The sequence below is a fragment of the Oncorhynchus keta genome, chromosome 8, assembly GCF_023373465.1.
Source record: "Oncorhynchus keta strain PuntledgeMale-10-30-2019 chromosome 8, Oket_V2, whole genome shotgun sequence".
Taxonomy (NCBI): Eukaryota; Metazoa; Chordata; class Actinopteri; order Salmoniformes; family Salmonidae; genus Oncorhynchus; species Oncorhynchus keta.
Window position 1 is genome coordinate 27,378,327 of NC_068428.1, and position 25,437 is coordinate 27,403,763.

Consider the following 25,437-nt stretch of genomic DNA (forward strand, 5'->3'; position numbering starts at 1 on the left):
TACATATCTCCCTGGCATATTACATTAATTATGCAGCATCATACAATATATTTTTGGACTCACCTTGTTGTGCTGTGCTCACATGAAAAGGAAGTTGGCGCGGCGGTCCTTCATGGGCAAATTTTGTCATAAAATCTGGCATTCTCTGAATGTATGGTGCTTTTTAAACAATTGGGAACTCTGATAAAAACAAGGTTGAATCATGATGATGTAAATATTCTTCAGGTCGTAGCACCAAGAAAGAGGCCGGATTTACAATTCTGAGTTATTGAACTCGCTGAAGTCAAGTTTTCGCAGTTCCGAGTTAACTGTTCTTTTGGGCACGGTACAAATCATGCCTCAACAACAGCATGGCCAATGTTGAATGTTTATCATTTTAAACTTGGAAAAGAGCCCCTTAATCCCAGATTTGGGACCACACAGCCACTGTCACTAATTCCTTCCAAACCACTCATTGTTGAATTTGCGATTTCCAACTTGTTGTGTAATGTTTATGTCCAATGGCCGATGAGTACCAATTAGTTTTATCTATAATTTCTCTATATTATTTTTCTTCATATGACAAAGATTAAAAGGGATTTGCCAGTAGATTGTCGATTTGATTCATGATGATGACTGCTAGCTAATATTTTGAAAGTATGATGTTGACATGATCAGTCCAATCAAAGCTACTGTAGATATAATGTAATTTGATGTAATTTTATCTGTGGCCAATGACCTAGAGCCTTCTTGGATGGGCACTTGTAATGTAACTCTATGGCAGCACCCAAAGGGCAACATTTTTCGAGGTCTACCCTTAGACTTGGTGGTAACGTAGTGTCCCCATGAGTGACAAAACACTGAGACAATCATGGCGCAATGCTCCGTATTTTCTGCTGGCTTGCCCCACCACAGAAAGCACTGAGCTAGGCTGAAACACCTGCAATTTTGGAGCTGCCATACTCAAGAAAACAAAAAACAGACCATGCGGCTTTATTAACTCAATGATATATATGTGACACGTTTTAATGCCCAATTTCTTTATTTTATTTTAATACTTTTTTAGCTAAAAATGTGGGGCTCAATGTGCCCTGAATGACGAGTGGCCACTGCTGCTATATGATAACCATCTGTATGATTACCTGCTGTATGAAACATTTAGCTTACCATATTCAGCCATAGATAATTACTGTTATTATTACCCTAATCGTAATCAATCAAATGTATTTATGTAGCCCTTTTTACATCAGCAGATATACAGAAACCCAGCCTAAAACCCCAAACAGCAAGCAATGCAGATGTAGAAGCACGGTGTACAGATACAGGCCAGGCTAGAGCAATGCAGCCAGTTAAGTTAATTCCTTTCATAATGGAATTTCTCCTCACATAAGTATTAATAAAAGTGTGTCTTTTGTGACCATGGACCTTGTATGTAAGTATGTACCATGACATGTAGAGAGAGGGGAGAGCTGGAGGAGGGGAGGTGGTTTGAAGAGCCTGAGGCGATGCCTCCAGCTCCAGCTCTCCTATAAGTCTGAGAGAGATGTACTGGAAAGTCACCCCAGGTAGAGAGAGTGGGTGTGTTGTGTGTGTGTGTGTGTGTGTATGTTGATATTATGACCCTGACCTTAATGAGTCCAGGCCAGGCTTAAGCAATGCAGCCACCTATTGAATTCCTTTCATAATGGAATATCTCCTCATATTTATGCATTCACCGTAACACACAGAGAGGTGAGGGGGTGGAGGGGAATAGGAGGGGAGACTTTAATAGCCTGAGGCTTTGAGCTCCAACACAGGTGCTTGTGTGTGTGTGTGTGTGTGTGTGTGTGTGTGTGTGTGTGTGTGTGTGTGTGTGTGTGTGTGTGTGTGTGTGTGTGTGTGTGTGTGTGTGTGTGTGTGTGTGTGTGTGTGAGCATGTATGAGGGAGTCATTAGTTGGATTAGTAGGCCTGACTGATCTAATGTCATCCACAAGTCCCTCAGGTAGACGGGGAGAGACACTCCTCACAGTCCCTCAGGAACAGGACTGATTTAGGATGGGACACACATCCATGCACACAAACACACACACAGGCACTTAAGCTGAGTGATGCTGCCATTAATGGCTTCAAGAGGTTCCTCTCCTCTCCTGTCATCTATTCTTAATGGAACACTACTTTGGTCACCAGGGTAGGGTACAGTACTGTCCATGAAGAGAAATCAGTGCATCATCTACCAGGGATGGGCAACTCCAGTCCTCGAGGGCCTGATTGGTGTCACACTTTTTCTCCATCACTAGCAAACACAGCTGATTAATCAAATTGCATTCTGAACTGAAGATCATGATTAGGTGATTATTGGAGTCAGGTGTGTTAGCTGGGGCAAAACTGACACCAATCAGGCCCTCGAGGTCTGGAATTGCCCACCCCTTATCTAGACAATATTATAGCTTATTCGCTAGAAAATATGTTTATTTTGATAATGGTTCAACATTAACAAATAACTTTTTTTTATATTGAACAAAATATTAAAGTAAAAAATCTATCCAAAATAAACTGACATGCACAAACAGAAACAATACACTGCAAAAACAAAACACAAATACATGCCCGCACTTTCCCACAATCACACACTAAAACACAAACTCGACATGTGCACAACCACAACCAGTCAGAAAGTTGGAAACCCCCGAGCCCCGACCGGCAAGCATGCGCGGCACAAGTAGCCGTCACTTCCACTTAAGCACCACACTCCCCGAAATGGTCCACATATGGCCTCCAAACTCTGTCATATAAGTCTGGTTTTTGTTTGACTTCATAGTATATAGAAACCTAGTGGGATGTAACTAGATAGTTCAGTCCTCCAGTTTGTTATTGAATGTGAATATGAGGCGTTTCCAATTGATGGCTATATACATTTTTGCAGCAATTAGACCAATATTAACATTTCCCGACAAAATCATGGAGATGGATGGATATAAATTCCTAGCCACAATGAAATAATAGCACATACAGTACCAGTGAAAAGTTTGGACACATCTACCGATTCAAGGGTTTTTCTTTATTTTTACTATTTTCTACATTGTAGAATAACAGTGAAGACATCAAAAAATTATATAACACATATGGAATCATGTAGTAACCATTTTATATTTGAGATCCTTCAAAGTAGCCACCCTTTGATGACAGCTTTGCACACTCTTGGCATTCTCTCAACCAGCTTCACCTGGAATGCTTTAACAAAATTCTTGAAGGAGTTCTCACATATGCTGAGCACTTGTTGGCTGCTTTTCCTTCCCTCTGCGGTCCATCTCATCCCAAACCATCTCAATTGGGTTGAGGTCAGGTGATTGTGAAGGGCAGGTCATCTGATGCAGCACTCCATCACTCTCCTTCTTGGTAAAATAGCCCTTACCCAGACTGGAGGTGTGTTGGGTCGTTGTCCTGTCGAAAAACAAATGATAATCCCACTAAGCGCAAACCAGATTGACTGGTCTATTGTTGCAGATTGTTGTGGTAGCCATGCTGGTTAAGTGTGCCTTGAATACTAAATAAATCACTGACAGTGTCACCAGCAAAGCACCCCCACACCATCACACCGCCTTCTACATGCTTCATGGTTGGAACTACACATGTAGAGAGATCATCCGTTCAACTACTCTGCGCCTCACAAAGACAAGGCGGTTGGAACCAAAAATCTCAAATTTGGACCAAAGGACAGATTTCCACCGGTCTAATGTCCATTTCTTGTGTGTTCTTGGCACAACCCAGTCACTTTTTATTATTGGTGTCCTTCAGCAGTGGTTTCTTTGCAGAAATTTGACCATGAAGGCCTGATTCACGTCTTCTTTGAACAGTTGATGTTGAGATGTGTCTGTTACTTGAACTCTGTGAAGCATTTATTTGGGCTGCAGTTTCTGAGGCTGGTAAATCTAATTAACTTATCCTCTACAGCAAATGTCGTTATTGGTCTCACTTTACTGTGGAGATCCTCATGAGAGCCAGTTTCATCATAGAGCTTGATGGTTTTTGCGACTGCACATGAAGAAACGGTCAAAGTTTTTGAAATGTTCTGTATTGACTGACCTTCACGTCTTAAAGTGATGATGGACTGTCGTTTCTCTTTGCTTATTTGAGCTGGTCTTGCCATAATATGGACTCGGTCTTTTACCAAATAGGACTATCTTCTGTATACCACCGCTACCTTGTCACAACACAACTGATTGGCTCAAACGCATTAGGAAGGACAGGAAATGCATTCCAGGTGACTACCTCATGAAGCTGGTTGAGGGAATGCCAAACATGTGCAAAGCTGTCATCAAGGCAAAGGGTGGCTACTTGTTTAACACTTTTTTGGTTACTGCATGATTCAATGTGTGTTATTTCATAGTTTTGATGTCTTCACTATTATTCTACAATGTAGAAAATGGTACAAATATTTAGTAAAAAAAACCTTGGATGAGTAGGAGTATAAAAACTTTTGACTAGTACTGTACATTTAGTGGAGGCTCCTCAGAGGAAAACGGGGAGGATCATCCTCCTCAATGAATTTTGTACAAATTAAAAATAGTGAAACAAAAAAATGTGTCCTTTTTTGATAAAAATATACTAAATATATAGTTGATTAAAACATACTCTTTTGCAATGAAGGTCTACAGTAGCCTCAGCAGCACTCTGTAAGGTAGCACCATGGTGTAGCCAGAGGACAGCTAGCTTCTGTCCTCCTCTGGGTATGTTGACTTCAATACAAAAACCTAGGAGGCTCACGGTTCTCACCCCCTTCCATAGAAGTAATTATGACAACATCCGGAGGATGTCCTCCAACCTATCAGAGTTCTTGTAGCATGAACTGACATGTTGTCGACCCAATCAAAGAATCAGAGAATTAATCTAGTACTGAAAGCATAAGCTACAGCTAGCACTCATGACATGAGTTGTTGACTCAAAGATAGTGTTGTGTCTTTGGCATCATTAAAGTGAAGACTTATTTTATCAAATCAATTCTCTGTAATTATTATTATGTGATTAAACTAATCATGTACATTTAAATAATGTGGAAGTCGGGGCACCAAAGAAAATCTTCAGATTACAAAGTTATAATTTTCCTAATATAACTTCTCAGATATTTTAATATCTGATCAGTTATTCTTCTAATTAATGAATCATTCTTTACGTCACGTTAGTCTCATTCCAAACGTCGTAATTTGTTAGTTATCTGCACGAACCCAGCCTTCACTATGAATCAAATCATCCATACATCAATTGTCTTAATCATTTATTTACTAACTAACTAAGTAATCACAGAAATGCATAAACAAACAACAATATATATGGTTACAAGGAAATTATAAGGGACGTGGGTTTGGACTGAGAAGGCCGGGAAAGACAAGAGACACTACACAGTTGATAATTATAATAATTGAAATGCTAATCCTTTGCACATGAACTCTCACTCATTCGGGAATAATTGCAATTAATATATATATTTACGCAAAGTGTGTCGTCATGATCTCTGTTGGAGTCGTCCATCTTTCTGTTGGAAAGTTCATCTGAACTTCTCTTTGCGTCCCTGGAGTCTTTTCTTGGTTAGATTGGATACTTCAGAGTCCCATTCAGAAATGGTCTTATGGAATAGATGTTTCGGCGGTTGTTGGTCTTCGCATATAGTCAACATAAATTCTAGCTGCAGACTAGTAATTAGTATCAAAGATTTGCTCTTATTCTGTCGGTATCGATAGTCTCAGAGTTTAACCATTTCCACCAGTATAGCCAATGTTCCACGTGGTTTGGTTAGGAATTCAACAACCGAGGAATGCATGGTCTCTACTCAAACCTTAGCCCTCTCTGTAATCAAGGTATGCATGGTTTGCAGATGATTTCTCTAGGTGGGGGTTTTATTCGGAACAGCAGAAAAGGCTGTTCCATGATGCCAGATCAATGTCTATGCTCACGGGGCGGACCAATGACTTAGTTAACTTCAAAGGGAATTGGATTCTCTTTCATTAAACAGTTTAAAATTACATTACATATTTTCACAAATAGTTTCATCTTTACTCATTCATTTTATACAACAATGAGATACAAATCTCATAACGGAGACTCTTGTATGAACAGACAAACGTTTCAGGTAGCCTTCCACAAGCTTCCCACAATAAGTTGGGTGAATTCTGGCCCATTCCTCCAACAGAGCTGGTGTAACTGAGTCAGGTTTGTAGGCCTCCTTGCTCGCACCCACACGGTTTTCAGTTCTGCCCACAAATTGTCTATAGGTTTGAAGTCAGGGCTTTGTGATGGCCACCCCAATACCTTGACTTTGTTGTCCTTAAGCCATTTTGCCACAACTTTGGAAGTATGCTTGGGGTCATTGTCCATTTGGAAGACCCATTTGCGACCAAGATTTAACTTCCTGACTGATGTCTTGAGATGTTGCTTCAATACGATCTTCGCCCCCATGTACAGTTGCAAACCGTAGTCTGGCTTTTTTATGGCGGTTTTGGAGCAGTGGCTTCTTCCTTGCTGGGAGGCCTTTCAGGTTATGTCGATATAGGACTCGTTTTACTGTGGATATAGATACTTTTGGACCTGTTTCCTCCAGCATCTTCACAATGTTCCTTTGCTGTTCTGGGATTTATTTGCACTTTTCGCACCAAATATGTTCATCTCTAGGAGACAGAACGCGTCTCCTTCCTGAGTGGTATATTGACGTGCTATTGTTTGTACAGATGAACGTGGCACCTTCAGGCGTTTGGAAATTTCTCCAAAGGATGAACCAGACTTGTGGAGGTCTACAATTATTTTTCTGAGGTCTTGGCTGATTTCTTTTGATTTTCCCATGATGTCAAGCAAAGAGGCACTGAGTTTTAAGGTAGGCCTTGAAATACATTCACAGGTACTCCTTCAATTGACTCAAATTATGTTAATTAGCCTATCAGAAACTTCTAAAGCCATGACATAATTTTCGGGACTTTTCCAAGCAAAAGCCACAGTCAACTTAGTGTATGTGAACTTCTGACCCACTGGAATTGTGATACAGTGAATTATAAGTGAAATAATCTGTCTGTAAACATTTGTTGGAAAAATTATCTGTGTCATGCACAAAGTAGATATCCTAACCGACTTTCCAAAACTATAGTTTGTTAACAAGAAATTAGCGGAGTGGTTGAAAAATGAGTTTTAAGGACTCCAACCTAAGCGTATAGAAACTTCCGACTTCAACTGTATATAGAGAAGGTAATCAGGGAAGTGATGGAGTCCAGGTGAGTCTGACCATGCGCAGGTGTGCGTAACGATGGTGACAGGTGTGCACCATAATGAGCAGCCTGGTGACCTAGAGGACAGAGAGATGGCACGTAATGTTCATTTACTTAGCTAGCACATGCAGCTAGCTAGTTTAGCCTACTCAAACACCCGGCTCAAACAAAGGGATGCTATGTTAGCTAGCTGGCTATGACTATCCAACACAATACTGGAACTCTTCCAAGTCACGATATGTGTTTGGTTTTACTCATTTATTGCCGCTGGGGCCCACCGGTGTAACAGCTAAACTGCTTACTGACTGTACAGTGTACTGCATGATTGTAGCGGGTTTAAAAGTGAACTGTGTGATCAGGGGTGTATTCATTCTGCCGATTCTGTTGAAAAACTTTTCTTAAATGGAAGCAAACAGAATGAAACACGATTAACATACAGTACCTGAATGTGTCCAATTGAAACTCTCATTTGCAACTGTTGAACTTATGATTACACCCTAGATCAGCTAGATGCAGGCAAGAGTGTGCAGGGCGGTATTGAATGTGTCACTGTCTGTCATCTCAAATTTCTCTCTCAACCTGTGTGCAACTACTGTCACGCCCTGACCGTAGATTGCTTTGTATGTTTCTATTTTTTGTTTGGTCAGGGTGTTCTGGGCATTCTATGTTTGTATGTCTAGGTTGTGTATTTCTATGTTTTGGCCAGGTATGGTTCTCAATCAGGGACAGCTGTCTTTCGTTGTCTCTGATTGAGAACCATACTTAGGTAGCCTGTTTTCCCACTGTTAGTTGTGGGTGGTTATTTTCTGTTTAGTGTTTGTTGCACCTGTCATAACTGTTTCGGCTATTCTTTTGTTATTTTGTGTTCAGTGTTCAGTCAGAATAAATACTATGAAAACGTACCACGCTGCACCTTGGTCTTCACCTTCTTCTAATGAATGCAGTTACAACTACGTTGTAAACTTTCATTCGTAGGCTATTATGTAGCAACCTCATGATGGGTATAGGGAAACTTGAGCATCATGTCGTAGCCAAAACATGTTGCAGACAAATCTTATATTGAACTGGGTGAATGGAATATGAATGACACTCATTCAATATGCTGTAATAGAAATAAGGCCATGCTCATGAAAAAAAATGCCCCTGACTGCCACTGACATACAATGCTTTCGGAAAGTATTCAGACCCCCTTGACTTTTTCCACATTTTGTTACATTACAGCCTTATTCTAAAATTGATTTTTTTCCCCCTTCCCTCATCAATCTACACACAATACCCCATTAGGACAAAGCAAAAACAGGTTTTTAGAAATGTTTGCAAATGTATAAAAAATAAAGAACTGAAATAACACATTTACATAAATATTCAGTACTTTGTTGAAGCATCCTCGAGACTTCTTGGGTATGACGCTACAAGCTTGGCACACCTATATTTGGGGAGTTTCTACCATTCATCTCTGCAGATCTCAATCAATCAGACAAATGTATTTATAAAGCCCTTTTTACATCAGCAGATGTCACAAAATGCTTTACTGAATCCCAGCTTAAAACCCCAAACAGGCAGGAACCTAGGAAGAAACCTAGAAGGAACCAGGCTCTGAGGGGTGGCCGGTCCTCTTCTGGCTGTGCCGGGTAAGGATTAGAAGATTACATGGCCATTTAAGGCCAGATTGTTGTTCAAATGATCATAGATGACCAGAATGGTCAAATAATAATCACAGTGGTTGGAGAGGGTGCAACAGGTCAGTACCTCGAGAGTGAGAGAGAGAGAGAGCAGGTCCTGGACAAGGTAGCACGTCTGATAAACAGGTCAGGATTCCCTAGCCGCAGGCAGAACAGTTGAAACTGGACCAGCAGGACGACCAGGTGGACTGGGGACAGCCAGGAGTCATCAGGGCAGGTAGTCCTGAGGGATGATCCTAGGGCTCAGGTCATCTGGGAGGGGAGGGGAGGGAGAGAGAATTAGAGGGAGCATATTTAAATTCACACGGGACACCAGATAAGACTTACACCAGATATAACAGACTGACCCAGCCCCCCAGTACATAGACCATTGCAGCATAGATACTGGAGACTATGGAGTGGGAGCTGTGCTTTGGCAGAGACGGGTGGGTCGGAGGACACCGTGGCCCTGTCGGACAATATCCCCAGACAGGGCCAACCAAGCAGGATATGACCCCACCCACTTTGCCAAAGCACAGCCCCCCACACCACTAGACGGATATCAACAGACCACCAAGTCTGTTGAAGTTTACATTCACTTAGGTTGGAGTAATTTAAACTTGTTTTTCAACCACTCCGCAAATGTTTTCTGAACAAACTATAGTTTTGGCAAGTCGGTTAGTACATCTACTTTGTGCATGACACAAGTAATTTTTCAACAATTGTTTACAGACAGATTATTTCACTATATCACAATTCCAGTGGGTCAGAAGTTTACATACACTAAGTTGACTGTGCCTTTAAACAGCTTGGACAATTTCAGAAAGTGATGTCATGGCTTTAGAATCTTCTGATAGGCTAATTGACATAATTTGAGTTAACTGGAGGTGTACCTGTGGATGTATTTCAAGGCCTACTTTCAAACTCAGTGCTTCTTTGCTTGACATCATGGGAAAATCTAAAGAAATCAACCAAGTCTTAAGAAAAAAATGTCGACCTCCACAAGTCTGGTTCATCCTTGGAAACAATTTCCAAAGGCCTGAAGGTACCACGTTCATCTGTACAAACAATAGTACGCAAGTATAAACACCATGGGACCATGCAACTGTCATACCGCTCAGGAAGGAGACTCGTTCTGTCTCCTGGAGATGAAGATTGTGAAGATGCTGGAGGAAACAGGTACAAAAGTATCTATATCCACAGTAAAATGAGTCTTATACCGACAAGGAAGAAGCAACTGCTCCAAAACCGCATAAAATGGCCAGACTACGGTTTGAATCTGCACATGGGGACAAAGACCGTACTTTTTGGAGAAATGTCCTCTGGTCTGAACACTGTTTGGCCATAATGGCCATCATTATGTTTGGAGGAAAAAGGGGGAGGCTTGCAAGCAGAAAAACACCATCCCAACCGTGAAGCACGAGGGGTGGCAGCATCATGTTGTAGGAGTGGCAGCATCATAATATAATAATAATATAATATATGCCATTTAGCAGACGCTTTTATCCAAAGCAACTTACAGTCATGTGTGCATACATTCTACGTATGGGTGGTCCCGGGAATCGAACCCACTACCCATGGCGTTACAAGAGCCATGCTCTACCAACTGTGCTACAGAAGGACCACCCCTATGTTGTAGGGGTGCTTTGCTGCAGGAGGGACTGGTGCACTTCATAATGGCATCATGAGGCAGTAAAATTATGTGGATATATTGAGGCAACATCTCAAGACATCAGTCAGGAAGTTAAAGCTTGGTCGCAAATGGGTCTTCCAAATGAACAATGGACCCCAAGCATACTTCCAAAGTTGTAGCAAAATGGCCTAAGGACAACAAAGTCAAGGTACTGGAGTGGCCATCACAAAGCCCTTACCTCAATCCTATAGAAAATTTGTGGGCAGAACTGAAAAAGCGTGTGCGAGCAAAGAGGCCTACAAACCTGACTCAGTTATATCAGCTCTGTCAGGAGGAATGGGACAAAATTCACCCAACGTATTGTGGGAAGCTTGTGGAAGGCTTCCCGGAACATTTGACCCAAGTTAAACAATTTGAAGGCAATGCTACCAAGTACTAATTGAGTGTATGTAAACTTCTGACCCACTGGGAATGTGATGAAAGAAATAAAAGCTGAACTAAATCATTCTCTCTACTATTATTCTGACATTTCACATTCTTCAAATACAGTGGTGATCCTAACTGACCTAAGACAGGCAATTTTTACTCTGATTAAATGTCAAGAATTGTGAAAAACTGAGTTTAAATGTAGTTGGCTAAGGTGTATGTAAACTTCCGACTTCAACTGTATGTATATATATTTTAACAGGGAAGACATATTGAGACTTCACAAATCACAAATCACCCAAAATAACTGTTAGATTCCTCCGCAAATAAGTCCTCAATCTATACTTTAAATTGCCCAAAAGGCACCAGAACATCAAGATGAAATGTATTTAGAATTTTGTACCAACAATGCGATGAATTAAACCTACAAGCAGATTTACTTAGCTTGGTGGAGACCCTAGGAACTTCAAGAGTTAACCAATCCTGTGAAAGGGTTAGGCAACTCAGGTGTCGATACATCAACAGCAAAGTTAGATAAGACGGAGGTTTATGAAGTAGTAGGGCCTTGTAAGCAAAAATGGAGTAATGTTGAGATTTATAGCAAAGTCCAGCCAACCTTTTGATACAGGATGCAGTGATGAGTATCAAAACTGTCACCTGTAACAAAACAAAGATCACTACGTTAAATGGCATCCAAAGGTTTAAGAGTAGTAGCACTTTGATAAATAATATCACCATAATCAAGAATAGATAAAAAGATTGACTGAATAATCTGCCTTCTATTGCTTAGGGAAAGGCATGATCTGTTTCAGTAGAAAAAGCATACTTTACATCTTAGCTTCTTAACCAGCTCATCTATATGTTTTTTAAAGGTCAAATTCATATCAATCCAAATGCCTAAGTATTTATATGCGGGAACACGTACAATTGGAGAACTGTCTAATGAATGAACATGTAATTAATCAACAACATTCTTACGAGAGTTTAAAAACAACATGTATTTCATATTGGCCATATTAAGCAAATCAGCAAGGGATTCCTGCATACAGTAGCTATAAAATCTAACTGTAGATTTGACACAGCCAGATCAACAGATGGCGCAATAGCATATGTATCATCCGCGTATAGATTAACTTGATTGACCAATGGTGTTTTTTTTAAATAGTGAAGAGAGCAGGTCCCAAAATCCACCCCTGTGGTACACCTTTATGTACTTGGAGAAATTCAGACTTAACTCCATCAATCTTGATGGCCAGAGTTCTGTCATTAAGATAATCATGAAACAATGAACAGATGTCTGAGCTCAGGCCTATCGAGAACAACTTATTCAATAAAGTATCCTGATCAACAGTATCAAAAGCTTTTGACAGATCCAGAAACAACTATAGTGGTTTCTGTAATAATGCTATGCCCAGGCCTAAACCATGATTGGTTTACATAAAACAAGCTAAATTGTACATTTACCAAGGATTCAATAATCTTAGCTAGACAAGGCAGCACAAGAGCTGATTTCCATACTTTTGGAATATTTCCTGATTACAATGTTAAATAAAAAATATGGGTTATTGAGCAAACAATGATAGGTGCTGCACACTTAAACCGACCAGGATCCAATTGGTCGGCCCCTGTGGATTTGTTGTTGTCTATTGCTAGCAAAGCATCCAGGACATATTTTTCTGTAAATAGCCTAAAAGAAAAGCTTTGACTATAATTTCTCTGATCATTCAGCAAGTTTCCCCTATCAGCTTCCAGCGCAATATCATTGTGAATAGGCTTAGAATTTTTTTCAAAGAGATAGCACGCTGAAGTGAAATGGTGATTAAATGCATCAATGATGACATTTATTTTTTTTGTAATGAGACCAGTGTCAAAATTATTTTGTTGTGGCCCAAAGGAGTAAGTAGAACCCTTCAGGGATTTGACAGTAGTCCAGAATTTAGCCATGTTCCCATTGCAATCCAAAGAGCGGTTACATAATAATCAGATTTGGCCTTTCTGATTAGTTTTACACAATGATTCCTCAGTTGCTTAAAACTTGCCAGTCCAGGCCTTAGCCTCTGTTCTTGTTCTTGACCCAAGCATCATCTCTTTTATGAATGACTTCTGATAATTCCGGAGTGTACCAGGCATTCGATCTAGCTTTAACCCTTAATTTTTGGAAGGGAGCGTGATTATCCACAATAGTGTGGAAGACATCTGCAAAAAGGTTCAAAGCTCAATCAGGTTCAGGGATAGCTGAAATACGAGCAAGGTCACTAAAATAAAGATCATGTAAAAAAATGTTCACTTGTGTTTTTATAGTTCCTCTTTGTGATGACATGAGGCTAGGATTGTTGTTTTCTCACATCTCTAACAAACAGCGGGCCAATGGTCACTAATGTCTTGGGCGAAGACACCCAGGACTTTGGAGCCTATCGCCTGGGGAGCATTCGCAAATAATTGTCCAGATCATAGCAATCATCACGTTGTCCTGTTCACTTGTCAGTTTGCTTGAACAAATGCATAATGGCTATAGCCTACCAATGAATTGGATGTCATTTAAGCTGCATAGCCAATAGTCATTAAAGTGTTATTCATTTGGACAGATCTCCTGAGTGGTGCTATGATTGTATTTTCAAAAAGAGTGTTTCAGTAGCCTGAGTATTCCAGTGCCCCATCTGTCGTACATTGTCTGTTGAGAGGCTGTCCTGTAGTCTATACAGTTCATTCATTGCCATTTCCACTGTTGTCCTTGTCCAGGAATCAGGTGTCTTCTTTTGCTGATTTTAGTGGGTTGTCTCTTTTCTTCCATTTGACCTGCAGTTGTGTGGGGTATACCACAGAAAATGGGATTTGTTTTTCCAATAGCTTTTTTATTTAATTCAATGTGCATTGAAATAAAACCAATTTACAATGTTTTACTGAGTTATCAATATCCTGCTGAAGTCTGAACTCGATCTTACTTTATCTTATCTAACTCCTGTGTATTTGGAGTTCAAGGTAACGTGATATTTTTTTGGCCCACATTAATTTACTCAAGACGACGAACCTCTGCCAGAGGCATATACTCTTCATATTTATTTTATCTGGAAATTATATTAGGCTCAAAATGGGATCCTTGTCAGATCCTATCAGACCTGTTTTCTTGTCTATTACTGATGACCTCAAATACTCCCAATCAAACAAAACTGAATGTGCTCGCCATTCATTGGCACAACAAAAGACCCATTGAGAAAAGATTCACAGTTTATACAACCTTGATGTTTTCCTGTTGGTAAACAGAGGTTTCTTTTCAATGGTCCAATCGCCATGACAGCTTGAGGAATCTAGTTCTGATCTTCAGTTAACCCTCTGGGATGTCTGAAAATTAAATGGCTAACTCTCTATGGCTCATGCTATTGCTCTATCTTGTGTTAACTTTATGTAATCTCTTTCACTAAACCATTACACAGGTCTGGGCATTGAATGTACGTGGAGACCATGTTGACCAAATCAATCTCTCTCTGGAGGGATTCATGTGCTTTTTGAATGCCTAATAATTTGGTGTTTCCCCAGACAAGAAATAACCATTGTTAGACTGGTGGGATTGTTGGGTCTGGCCTGGGTGTTGGGAAATGGAGGGTTAAGGCAAGGTCTTTTCTCTTTTCCTAATTTCTCTATCGCTATCTCTCTTTCTGTTTCTCTCTCTCATCATATTGCTCTTTATTCTTCCTTCCCGTTTTCTCTCGCTCTCTTCCCTTTCCCTCTTTGTCTCTCTCCCCTCTCTCTAGCTATATTGTCCATTGTGGGGAACCTGCTGGTGCTCATCATGGCATTTAAGCACTCATCTCACATGAAGCCCCCGGAGCTGCTGAGTGTCAACCTGGCAGTGACAGACCTGGGAGCTGCTGTCGCCATGTACCCTCTGGCTGTGGCCTCGGCCTGGAACCACCACTGGCTGGGAGGAGACACCACATGCATCTACTACGGCCTGGTAGGCTTCTTCTTTGGCACGGCCAGCATAATGACCATGACCGTGATGGCTGTGGTGCGTTTCGTCGTCTCCCTCAGCCTCCAGTCTCCCAGTGAGTATATAGAGCATGTGGAGTAGGAGTACCACAGGGAATGATGTTAGGACCATTGGAATTTGTGTAAGTTTGAGTCAGTTTGTGTATAGGCTGTGTGGTGAGTGAGTGAGTGAGTGAGTGAGTGAGTGAGTGAGTGAGTGAGTGAGTGAGTGAGTGAGTGAATGAGTACCACCACTTGTCATCATATGAACATTTTGGAAAGTAATTGTGAATGTTTGGAATAAAAAACACACAAACAAGGAAGCATTTACAAAAGTGGTGTGTGGTTAGGGGCCCCAACTAATTTCTCAATGCCCACCAAGCATTTAAACCTGAAATATACCTCTTGTTTTTGAAGAGTACAACCAAGATATAGCAACAGATAAACTATATAAAGCTTCTCAAATTATATTATCACTCTCACACTACAGAGATCAGGGAAAATGTCTAAAATCCGGACCTTGAGGTCAGAAGTGTAATATATACCACTTAGCAGACGTTTTTATCCAGAGCAACTTACAGTACAGTGAGTGCTTACATGTTTGGTGTGCATATGTGAGCCCTCCAGGACATGAGCTCATGGCCTTTCTGTTGCTAGTGTTCTTACCAGCTGAGCCACACAGGAAGTACTGCTCTCCCCCTAAACCTCTTAGTGACCCACTGTCTGTGTGTGTTTCCCTAGAGGAGAAGATCAGCCGGAGGAACGTGAAGCTCCTGTGTTTGTGGACTTGGCTCTATGCCCTGCTGTGGGCCTGCTTCCCTCTCCTGGGTTGGGGCCGGTACGGTCCAGAGCCCTTCGGCCTTTCCTGCACCCTGGCCTGGGGAGAGATGAAGGAACAAGGCTTCTCCTTCGTCATCTCAGTCTTCTCCTTCAACTTGCTGGGGCCCTCCTTCATCATCCTCTGTTGCTACTTTGGCATTGCCTTGAAGCTGTACATTACCTACAAGTCCCTCGACAACAGCAAAAATATCCCAAACATCATCAAGATGCACCGCCGCCTTCTCATAGTGAGTGACTTGCTGACTTGGAGTTGAATTCCTATAGAGTTGTTTTTGTCACACCATCTTAATTTACATGGATTTTTTAAAGGACTAGAATATGGACATTATACAGGCCTATTTACACATACTTTTACCTTGTAACTTTATATATTCTGACCAAAATATAAACGCAACATGTTACAGTTCATATCAGGAAATCAGTCAATTTAAATAAATAAATGATTCTCTAATCTATGGATTTCAGATGACTGGGAATGCAGATATGTGTCTGTTGGTCACCGATATCTTTTTTAAAAAAGGTAGGGGCGTGGATCAGAAAACTAGTCAGTATCTGGTATGACGCCCATTTGCCTCATGCAGTGGGACACATCTCCTTCGCATAGAGTTGATCAGGCTGTTGATTGTGGCCTGTGGAATGTTATTCCACTTCTCTTCAATGGCTGTGCGAAGTTGCTGGATATTGGCAGGAACTGGAACACGATGTCGTACACGTCAATCCAGAGCAACATGGGTGACATGTCTGGTGAGTACGCAGGCCATGGAAGAACTGGGACATTTTCAGCTTCCAGGAATTGTCTACAGATCCTTGCAACATGGGTCCGTGCATTATTATGCTGAAACATGAGGTGATGGCGGCGGATGAATGGCACAACAATGGGCCTCAGGATCTCATCACGGTATCTCTGTGTATTCAAATTGCCATCGAGAAAATGCAATTGTGTTCGTTGTCCTTAACTTATGCCTGCCTGCCCATAAGGTAACCCCACCGCCACCATGGGCACTCTGTTCACAACATTGGCATCAGCAAACCGCTTGCCCACACTGCGGTTGTGAGGCCGGTTGGACATACTGCCAAATTCTCTAAAACGACGTTGGAGACAGCTTATGGTATAGAAATGAACATTCAATTCACTGGCAACAGCTCTGGTGGACATTCCTGCAGTCAGCATGCTAATTGCACGCTCCCTCAAAACTTGAGACATATGTGGCATTGTGAATGTGACAAAACTACACATTTTAAAGTGTCCTTTTATTGTCCCAGTATAAGGTGCACCTGTGTATGATCATGCTATTTAATCAGATTATTGATATGCCACACCTGTCCGATAGATGGATTATCTTGGCAAAGAAAAAAATGCTCACTAACAGGAACGTAAACAAATTTGTGCACAAAGTTTGAGAGAAATACATATTTTATTTCAGCTCATGAAACATGGGACCAACACTTTACATGTTGCATTTATATTTTTGTTCAGTGTATATAATTATAACTTTTTTCATGAGTTGAATGAATGAAACTGCATCTTTCACTATGGGCTCTATTTTAGGCTGGGGTTAAGCTGGCGCAATTGTGAAACACACACTCGTTTAAATGTTGACCTGTTAAAGCTGGCTCTGTTCTATTTAAATAAAAACACGTCATACCTTTTTGTAGTTAATAAATCTAATTTGAAACATAATAACTATAGTATCCTTAACTAGCATTGAAAAAGTGAATACATTCTTCCTAATTTCACGCTTGTAACGTCAGTATCTTTCAGCTGGTTGGCAGGCAGCCACTGGAAAAAGAATGAAGGCTTTGCACAGGCGTCTTGTTGCGTTTTTTGTGCGACTGACAAAAAATGCCCGGAAACGTAAAAGAACGTTATTAACCAGTTCACGTGCTTTTAAAATAACTGTTCTGTTCCGGAACAGTATAGATTACTTTCGTTCCCAGTTTTTGTTTCTGTTCCCTGAACCGGTTCCAACTTCTGGAGAAAACTGAGGATGGATTAACAACAGAAATAATCCAAAACATGCATATGCATGCAACAAGGCACTAAAGTAATACTGAAAAAAGATAACAGCAATAGAATACACTTTTTGACCTAAATGCAAAGCCTTATGTTTTGGGCAAATCCAATACAACACATCACTAAGTAACTGCCTCCTTATTTTCAAGAATGGTGGTGGCTGGTATGGGTATGGTATATGGCTGGTATATGCTATGGGTATGCTTGATACACTGGGCAGTTTTTCAGGATGAAAAGAAAAAGGATAGAGCTAAGAAAAGACTAAATCCCAGAGGAAAACCACAAGAGCTTCAACCAGAGGGGAATGCTCAGTTTAGGTACACCAAATTTGGCCAGACTGCTTTTTCAGTCAGAGCGTCTGGATTATGGAACACTCTGCGTGGAACACTCTACACTCTCTCACAACCAGTGTGAGAGAGTGTAGTACCTTTGCTAGCTTCAAGGAAAACCTGAAAAAGTGGCTAAAGGCAAACCATTAATGTGAACATTAAGATATTCCGACTCTTAAGATGTCAGATACTGTAGGACTAAGGGGACATTTCAAATCTGATGTAATATTATCATTATATTGTCTATTGTTGTATATATCTTTTTTTTTTAATAAAGTATATACAGTACTAGTCAAAAGTTTGGACACACCTACTCATTCAAGGGTTTTTCTTTATTTTTTACTACATTGTATAATAATAGTGAAGACATCAAAACTATGAAATAACACATGGAATCATGTAGTAACCAAAAAAGTGTTAAACAATTCAAAATATATTTTATATTTCAGATTATTCAAAGTAGCCACCCTTTGCCTTGATGACAGCTTTGCACACACTTGGCATTCTCTCAACCAGCTAAAAATAAAGAAAAACCCTTGAAAGAGTAGGTGTGTCCAAACTTTTGACTGGTACTGTATATAGAGAGATATTTATATAGGGAGACATCGTGCCAAAAAGGGTTTACATACATGTAAAAACACTTCAGAACAAACTTCCTTTAAATGTAAATGAATAAACGTATTGTATAAATGATTCTGCCTCCAGCTCCACTGCTCAGACATGGAGAAATGTGTGATATTTTCTTCCAAAAGGAGAGGAACAAACAGCCTCTAAATCATTTGTTATTTTATACATTTGTAGACTTCTTCTTTTTTTCAAAGGTTTTTTTATTAGGCTTTTTTAAAATGATTATACAGATAATACAGACATAACAGGTAGAGCGCAAAACACACACGGATTCCCCTACCAAATCAAACCAACCCCAATACCAGACTTAAAGCAGGCATGATATAGAATGAGTAAAATAATCAAATAGTATAAAATAAATTAAAGTATATTATAAAACAAAAAGTTTAAAATAGTTATACAAATTCTAATTTGGGTTGGTTTATGGAGTTGTGAAATTAGCTGGGTCCATGTCTACAAAAGATAGGAAAAGTTGCCAGATATTATAAAATGTAATTGCAGATCCCCTAATGGAGTAGCGTATTTTCTCTAGCTTGAGATGTTGCATAACTTCCTTTATCCAATGGTTAAAAGTAGGAAGAAACCGATCCTTCCACTTAGTTAGTAGAAGACATCTAGCTAGAAGGGTAGTACATGCCAGCATGTTGCCATAGCACTGTTTAGAGGGGCCTCCTGTCGTGCCACTCTATAGAACTGTTTAGAGGGGCCTCCTGTCGTGCCACTCTATAGAACTGTTTAGAGGGGCCTCCTGTCGTGCCACTCTATAGAACTGTTTAGAGGGGCCTCCTGTCGTGCCTCTCTATAGAACTGTTTAGAGGGGCCTCCTGTCGTGCCACTCTATAGAACTGTTTAGAGGGGCCTCCTGTCGTGCCACTCCATAGAACTGTTTAGAGGGGCCTCCTGTGGTGCCACTCTGAATAATGCAATAAAGGCAGAAGGTTTTATAGGTCTCTCCAGTATCTTAGAAAACGTCAAAGAAATTGTCAATGTCCAAAACGAGTGCAATAAAGTAGCAGAAGTCTGCTTACATCGGTCACAAGTGGGATCTATTTCTGGTCTAATCTTGGATCATTTTGTATTTGACCAATGCAGCCGAATAACTATTTTAAATTGAATTACAGCATGTCTTAGATATATACACTTCCGTTCAAATGTTTGGTGTCCTTGTTTTTGAAAGAAAAGCACATGTTTTGTCCATTAAAATAACATCAAATTAATGTTGTAAATGACTATTGTAGATGGAAACAGCAGATTTTGTATGGAATATCTACATAAGCGTACAGAGGCCCATTATCAGCAACCATCACTCCTGTGTTCCAATGGAACGTTGTGTTAGCTAATCCAAGTTTATCATTTTAAAAGGCTAATTGATTATTAGAAAACCCTTTTGCAATTATGTTAGCACAGCTGAAAACTGGCCTTCTTTAGACTAGTTGAGTATCTGGAGCATCAGCATTTGTGGGTTCGATTACAGGCTCAACATGGCCAGAAACAAAGACCTTTCTTCTGAAACTCGTCAGTCTATTCTTGTTCTAAGAAATTAAGCATATTCCATGCGAGAAATTGCCAAGAAACTGAAGATCTCGTACAACGTTCAGTGAGGAGATCCCTTTTCCAGCCCAGATATGAAACGTCCGGTCTAATAATGATGGAGAGAATGTATGGTTCTTATATAACGGGGCAGAAGTTGAACATTCACTGAGACCAAACGATCGTCTGAACTATTTCCAATATTTTAGAGAATGTTTCACAATAGGGTTCTTAATGTATTTGGAAATGAACTGTCTCAGCTAGTTTAGAACCGAGTAAGGCAGCTAAGGAGGTGGGTCCACAGGATGACATCTCCAAGGTCAACCATTTCGGGCCTGTAACAGTAATAATATTGAAAAAGTTTGAAAGTGCTAGACCACCCTGGGGGTGAGATCTCTGCAATACGCTCTTACGTATCCAAGGGTTTTTCTTGTTCCAGATAAAAGCAGATATCAGTTTATCTATGGAGATAATAAAAAATATTTTGTCAGAAAGATAGGAATACATTGAAATAAGTATAAAAACATTCATTTTAACAGTGTTATTTCTTATGCCCAAAGAAAGAGAAAGTAAATCCCACCGTTCAAGATCCTGTTTCAGGGACAGTGTCCAAATCAGATTTTAACTGAAGATATGGATTCAACAACAATGTTTCAACTGCATGGTCTTCAAAGTATATTTAGCTGGTTTGCTTTCTGCCCTCTGTTTCAGATAGTTTTCTCTGCCTGCCCATTTTCACAGTGTTTCTTCTATCTTACAGATAGCAGTCCTGATCAGCCTGGGCTTCATCTTATCATGGGCTCCATACGGTTTGGTGAGCCTGGTGTCTGTCGTCAGGGGCAGTGAGTTCATCCGGCCAGAGGTGACCATGCTGCCCTGCCTGTTTGCTAAGTCCTCCACTCTTTACAACCCCCTGATCTACTATATCTTCAGCAAGACCTTTAAGCAGGAGGTGAAGCAGCTGTGTGGTAGATCCAACGCATGCCACGCTTCCAGAGCCAGGAACAACATCACGGACAACGCCATCTACCTGGTGTGTGACGGCAGCCGGACGGAGAATGAGGAGAAGGTGGTGGCCACGGTGGCTGGGAGGACCACTGAGGATAAGTTGTCCTCTGGGAAGAGCCAGAAGATGGAGACCAGGTTAAACTCATTCGACAGCCAATAGGAAGGCCTTGGGGAGGGAGGGGGGAGAGAGGACATCATACAGTATATAATTTGAAATGAGCTAAGACCAATATCTATGATTTTATTGTTATATGCCTGAATCAATTGCTGTTGGCATGAAAATAGTTTTTACATAAAGACAAGTTATACTTTAATAAGTACAACTGTTGTGTGCAACAACTTGCAGGGTAATATCAAATCCTGTATTGATGGTTACATGAAAGAGGGCGTGTTTGCACTACTGTATCTTAACTTAATGGATGCGAGTGAAAAATTGCAACCAATGAGAGGATTTCTGGACTGGTTCCCAAGCCAATTGGCTGCCAGAGTGAAGAGGATTGACAATATGCTATAGCCAATAGGGAATCATAGACCGTATATGGTTTGAATGGACGGAGCGTACAGTAGGTGGGCTGTTTTCTTTAGACAAACACAGCTGCCATTGATCAATGCAGAGGAAGGAAGTGACCGTATTCCCATGGAGGAGAGAATGGATGGAGACACTAAGCCTGGGGCCACCCTATCCCCGATGTAGAGTCATATGGGCCCTGGTCAAAAGTAGTGTCCGGCACTAAAGAGCACTGTTAAGTGCTCAGGACTGATCCAATGAGGAGAGGAGAGGATGGAGAAATGGAAGCTGCTAGTGCTCAGGACTGATCCCATGAGGAGAGGAGAGGATGGAGAAATGGATGCTTCTAGTGCTCAGGACTGATCCCATGAGGAGAGGAGAGGATGGAGAAACGGATGCTTCTAGTGCTCAGGACTGATCCCATGAGGAGAGGAGAGGATGGAGAAACGGATGCTTCTAGTGCTCAGGACTGATCCCATGAGAGGAGAGGAGAGGATGGAGAAACGGATGCTACTAGTGCTCAGGACTGATCCCATGAGGAGAGGAGAGGATGGAGAAACGGATGCTTCTAGTGCTCAGGACTGATCCCATGAGGAGAGGAGAGGATGGAGAAATGGATGCTTCTAGTGCTCAGGACTGATCCCATGAGGAGAGGAGAGGATGGAGAAATGGATGCTTCTAGTGCTCAGGACTGATCCCATGAGGAGAGGAGAGGATGGAGAAATGGATGCTACTAGTGCTCAGGACTGATCCCATGAGGAGAGGAGAGGATGGAGAAATGGATGCTTCTAGTGCTCAGGACTGATCCCATGAGGAGAGGAGAGGATGGAGAAATGGATGCTTCTAGTGCTCAGGACTGATCCCATGAGGAGAGGAGAGGATGGAGAAATGGATGCTACTAGTGCTCAGGACTGATCCCATGAGGAGAGGAGAGGATGGAGAAATGGATGCTTCTAGTGCTCAGGACTGATCCCATGAGGAGAGGAGAGGATGGAGAAATGGATGCTTCTAGTGCTCAGGACTGATCCCATGAGGAGAGGAGAGGATGGAGAAACGGATGCTTCTAGTGCTCAGGACTGATCCCATGAGGAGAGGAGAGGATGGAGAAACGGATGCTTCTAGTGCTCAGGACTGATCCCAGCCCAGCCTCAAAGGTCACACGCCAGCCACTAAGGGGGTTGAAAAGTCATAGTTGAGGTCGGACGGAATCTTTGTGAAGGACGAATTGGGTGTCTGTTCATATTTCCTTTTAATTCTGTTTAATATCCCCATGGCCACGTAGCTTGGCAAACCCACTTTACCATGACAGTAATTCCTTTTGGATAAAAGCATCTGCTAAATGACATATATTCTATATAATACTGTATTATTATATTATATTTGTCTTGAAACTTAACAGGCACTCTTATCTAAATAGGATGCTAGCATGCAGCAAGTAGCAGTCAGCCAGGACTGCGAGCAGAGCCTGCTGAGGCTCCTCTGGGTGGGCAACCATGGATTGATGATGGGGATTTCATGCATCTTGTTGACCGGGCTATGCCATAGACTGTACACTAATCTCATAGGTGATGCATCTGGGTTCCTACTAGAGGTCGACCGATTAATCGGAATGGCCTATTAATTAGGGCCGATTTCAAGTTTTCACAACAATTGGAAATCGGTATTTTTGGACACTGATTTGGCCGATTAATTTTTTTTTTTTTTTTACACCTTTATTTAATCTTTATTTAACTAGGCAAGTCAGTTAAGAACACATTCTTATTTTCAATGATGGCCTAGGAATGGTGGGTTAACTGCCTTGTTCAGGAGCAGAACGACAGATTTTTACCTTGTCAGCTCGGGGGATTCAATCTTCCAACCTTACAGTTAACTAGTCCAACGCTCTAACCATCTGCCTCTCATTGCACTCCACGAGGAGACTGCCTGTTATGTGAATGCAGTAAGCCAAGGTAAGTTGCTAGATAGCATTAAACTTATCTTATAAAAAACAATCAATCAACCATAATCACTAGTTAACTACACATGGTTGATGATATTACTAGTTTATCTAGCGTGTCCTGCGTTGCATATAATCGATGCGGTGTGTATCGTTGCTCCAATGTGTAGCTAACCATAAACATCAACGCCTTTCTGAAAATCAATACACAGAATTATATCTTTTTAAACCTGCATATTTAGCTAAAATAAATCCAGGTTAGCAGGCAACATTAACCAGGTGAAATTGTGTCACTTCTCTTGCGTTCATCGCACGCAGAGTCAGTGTATATGCAACAGTTTGGGCCGCCTAATTTGCCAGGGTTTTACGTAATTATGACATAACATTGAAGGTTGTGCAATGTAACAGCAATATTTAGACTTTGGGATGCCATCCGTTAGATAAAACACGGAACGGTTCCATATTTCACTGAAAGAATGAACGTTTTGTTTTCGAGATGATAGTTTCCGGATTTGACCATATTAATAGCTAAGGCTCGTATTTCTGTGTGTTATCATGTTATAACTAAGTGATAGAGCAGTCTGACTGAGCGATGGTAGGCAGCAGCAGGTAAGCATTCATTCACACAGCACTTTCGTGCGTTTGCCAGCAGCTGTTTATGACTTCAAGCCTATCAACTCCCGAGATTAGGCTGGTATAACCGATGTGAAATGGCTAGCTAGTTAGCAGGGTGCGCGCTAATAGTGTTTCAAACGTCACTAGCTCTGGGACTTGGAGTGGTTGTTTCCCTTGCTCTGCAAGGGTAACGCTGCTTCGAGGGTGGCTGTTGTCGTTGTGTTCCTGGTTCGAGCCCAGGTAGGAGCGAGGAGAGGGACTGAAGCTATACTGTTACACTGGCAATACTAAAGTGCCTATAAGAACATCCAATAGTCAAAGGTTAATGAAATACAAATGGTATAGGAAGAAATAGTCCTATAATTCCTATAATAACTACAACCTAAAACTTCTTACCTGGGAATATTGAAGACTCATGTTAAAAGGAACCACCAGTTTTCATATGTTCTCATGTTCTGAGCAAGGAACTGAAACGTTAGCTTTCTTACATGGCACATATTGCCCTTTTACTTTCTTCTCCAACACTTTTTGTTTTTACATTATTTAAACCAAATTGAACATGTTTCATTATTTTATTTGAGGCTAAATTGATTTTATTGATGTATTATATTAAGTTAAAATAAGTGTTCATTCAGTATTGTTGTAAGTGTCATTATTACAAATACATTTGAAAAATCGGCCGATTAATCGGTATTGTTTTTTTTGTGTTGGTCTTCCAGTAATCGGTATCGGCGTTGTCGTTGAAAAATCATAATCGGTCGACCTCTAGTTCCTACAAATATATACGTAGTTTAGGAGCTCCATGAAGATGAGATATACAGTACATAACCTATTTCCCAAGTATTGTGTGTCAATAAAATAATGTTGTCATGCTTGTCATGCAACCATGGTATGTATAGTTTGGAACTTTATTGTGAATACAGTCCTGTGGTATTGAGCAGTTCTGGTTTTTGGAATGTAGTTATTATGTAAGCGTCTTCATGGATTATTCATTTCTGCTATCACTGGTTTGTCAATGTCCTCACCCCCAGTGTTGTCTTAAGTGTTGCATACTAAATAACTTCCCTCTTTGTACTCTTTTTAAAGCAATGTCTGAAAAATACAATTACATTATTGTCAGGGAACCAAAAGTTTAAAT

General features: G+C 40.8%; 1 protein-coding gene across 1 annotated transcript in view; it reads left to right on the plus strand.

The window, feature by feature from the left end:
• The window catches only part of opn8b (opsin 8, group member b), a 37,740-nt gene extending 16,167 nt beyond the window's left edge, over nt 1-21,573 (plus strand). The window contains exons 3-5 of the mRNA XM_035774307.2: nt 14,676-14,969; nt 15,634-15,959; nt 20,993-21,573. Of these exons, the coding sequence (XP_035630200.2) occupies nt 14,676-14,969; nt 15,634-15,959; nt 20,993-21,400 (1,028 nt within the window). The 3' untranslated portion in view covers nt 21,401-21,573. The remainder of the gene's footprint in view (nt 1-14,675; nt 14,970-15,633; nt 15,960-20,992) is intronic.
• The last annotated feature ends 3,864 nt before the right edge of the window (nt 21,574-25,437 follow it).